The 1,679-nt window shown below is 47.7% G+C and overlaps 1 protein-coding gene across 1 annotated transcript in view; it reads right to left on the bottom strand.

Annotated features, from left to right (window-relative positions):
• Positions 1-1,347, bottom strand: part of twist2 (twist-related protein 2) — a 2,726-nt gene extending 1,379 nt beyond the window's left edge. Inside the window, exon 1 of the mRNA XM_034886236.1 lies at positions 593-1,347. Coding sequence (XP_034742127.1) covers positions 626-1,126 — 501 coding nt within the window. The 5' untranslated portion in view covers positions 1,127-1,347 and the 3' untranslated portion in view covers positions 593-625. The remainder of the gene's footprint in view (positions 1-592) is intronic.
• Positions 1,348-1,679: the final 332 nt, after the last annotated feature.

Raw genomic sequence — 1,679 nt, 5'->3', positions numbered from 1 at the left:
TTTAATCAGCCTTCTGTCTCGTTTCCGTTTTCCGGATCCTGAACTGAATTTAAGGGTTTAAGGCTTGAATGTATCCTGGTGTCTGCGGGTCACCCGGGCCTTGCGCACAGCTCCATCTGGATGCACATGCACCGTTGCAAAGATGCTGATGCCTCAGGGTGAAATGTGTCTCACACACAAACACACACACACACACACACACACACACACACACACACACACACACACACACACACACACACACACTTAAATAAGTGCGCCCAGGACAGGCGATCATCTGACCATTTAACAATTTAAATGGTGGTGCATATTTGATGCGCAAGGCCGTTTTTGGTGACTATCTTAATCTTTGGGAAAAGTCACAGATTACAGAGAAGCTGGGAATCTGCCTCATATAGGCTACTGTAGCTACTGCAGCCCGCATCATCATACCGGTAATTCATTAATAAATTGGCCTGCTACTTTGTTTATATCTGTCATTTTCTTATGAATCCCCTTATTCCCCTTTATTTACAATGTGTCCAATAATTAATACATTGGCTACAGATACTATTAATATAAGATTTCCTTTGCTTTAGTTCGTGGTACCCACCGCTTTGGCATTGTAAGTGAAGGTCTCTGGGTGCTAGTGTGATGCTGACATAGACCAGGCACCCTCCATCCTCCACACGGAGAATGCGTAACTGAGTCTTTCGTGCGCAACGTAGCTGCAGCTGGACATCTTGTTGTCCATCTCGTCGCTCTGCAGCACCTGACAGAGGAAATCAATGTATCTGGAGGCGAGCTTCAGCGTCTGTATCTTGCTGAGTTTGTCCGAGGGCAGAGTGGGGATAATTTTGCGCAAAGACGCGAAGGCCTCGTTCAGAGACTGAGTCCGTTGCCTCTCCCGGACGTTGGCCAGGACCCGCTGGTTCTGCAGCTCCTCGTACGACTGATTGCTGCTCGGACTCGCCTTTTTAACCCGTTTGACCGGACCCGGGCTGCTGCTGCCGCCGCTGCTGTCCTCGCTGGACTTTTTGCTTTGTCTCCTCTTCCCCGCGAAGCGTTTCTGCTGTCTGTCCAGCTCCTCCTCGCTGGTCACCAGACTATCCACAGGGGAGACCGGAGAACTGGAGCCCTCTTCCATTTCTTTCTTGAAGAAATGCAGGGATAGAGAAGAAAAAACGCTCTCCACCTTTGATGCCGTGGTTAAAAGAATAGTGAAGAAATCCGTAAGGATGAGGGGAGTAATGTCAGGATGCCTCGCTCTCTGCGCCTCTTGCTTTAAGAAGAAACAGATTCGAACTTGAGGTTGGCACACTTCTCCTCCTGCAGGAAGTTTTTTGCTTAATGTTTTTTGGAAACTTTATCCCGCTTTCAGATGCTAAATAGTTTTGAGAGTGGGAGGGGAGGGGTTTTGAGGCCGAAGGGGGAGCTAGTGCGCGCCCCGGTGCGCTAATAGGCAGGAGGGACCAGTCATGGTTTCAGATGTCTGGGCTGGGACTGAAACGAGCCTTTTTTACTGTCAGAAGCAACGGGGATGTGTTTGATTTTTCCTATTTGCGCACGGTTAGTATTTGAGTTTTTTTTAAAACCTAAATGAATCATACAGGGAAGGGTGGGTTGAATTAATACATGCTGTCCGGACTAAACGTTCGTTACGCATTTCTTATAATTATTTTATTCATCTCGAATAACTG

Source organism: Etheostoma cragini, chromosome 11, assembly GCF_013103735.1.
Source record: "Etheostoma cragini isolate CJK2018 chromosome 11, CSU_Ecrag_1.0, whole genome shotgun sequence".
NCBI lineage: Eukaryota > Metazoa > Chordata > Actinopteri > Perciformes > Percidae > Etheostoma > Etheostoma cragini.
This window is presented reverse-complemented; position numbering and strand designations above follow the sequence as displayed.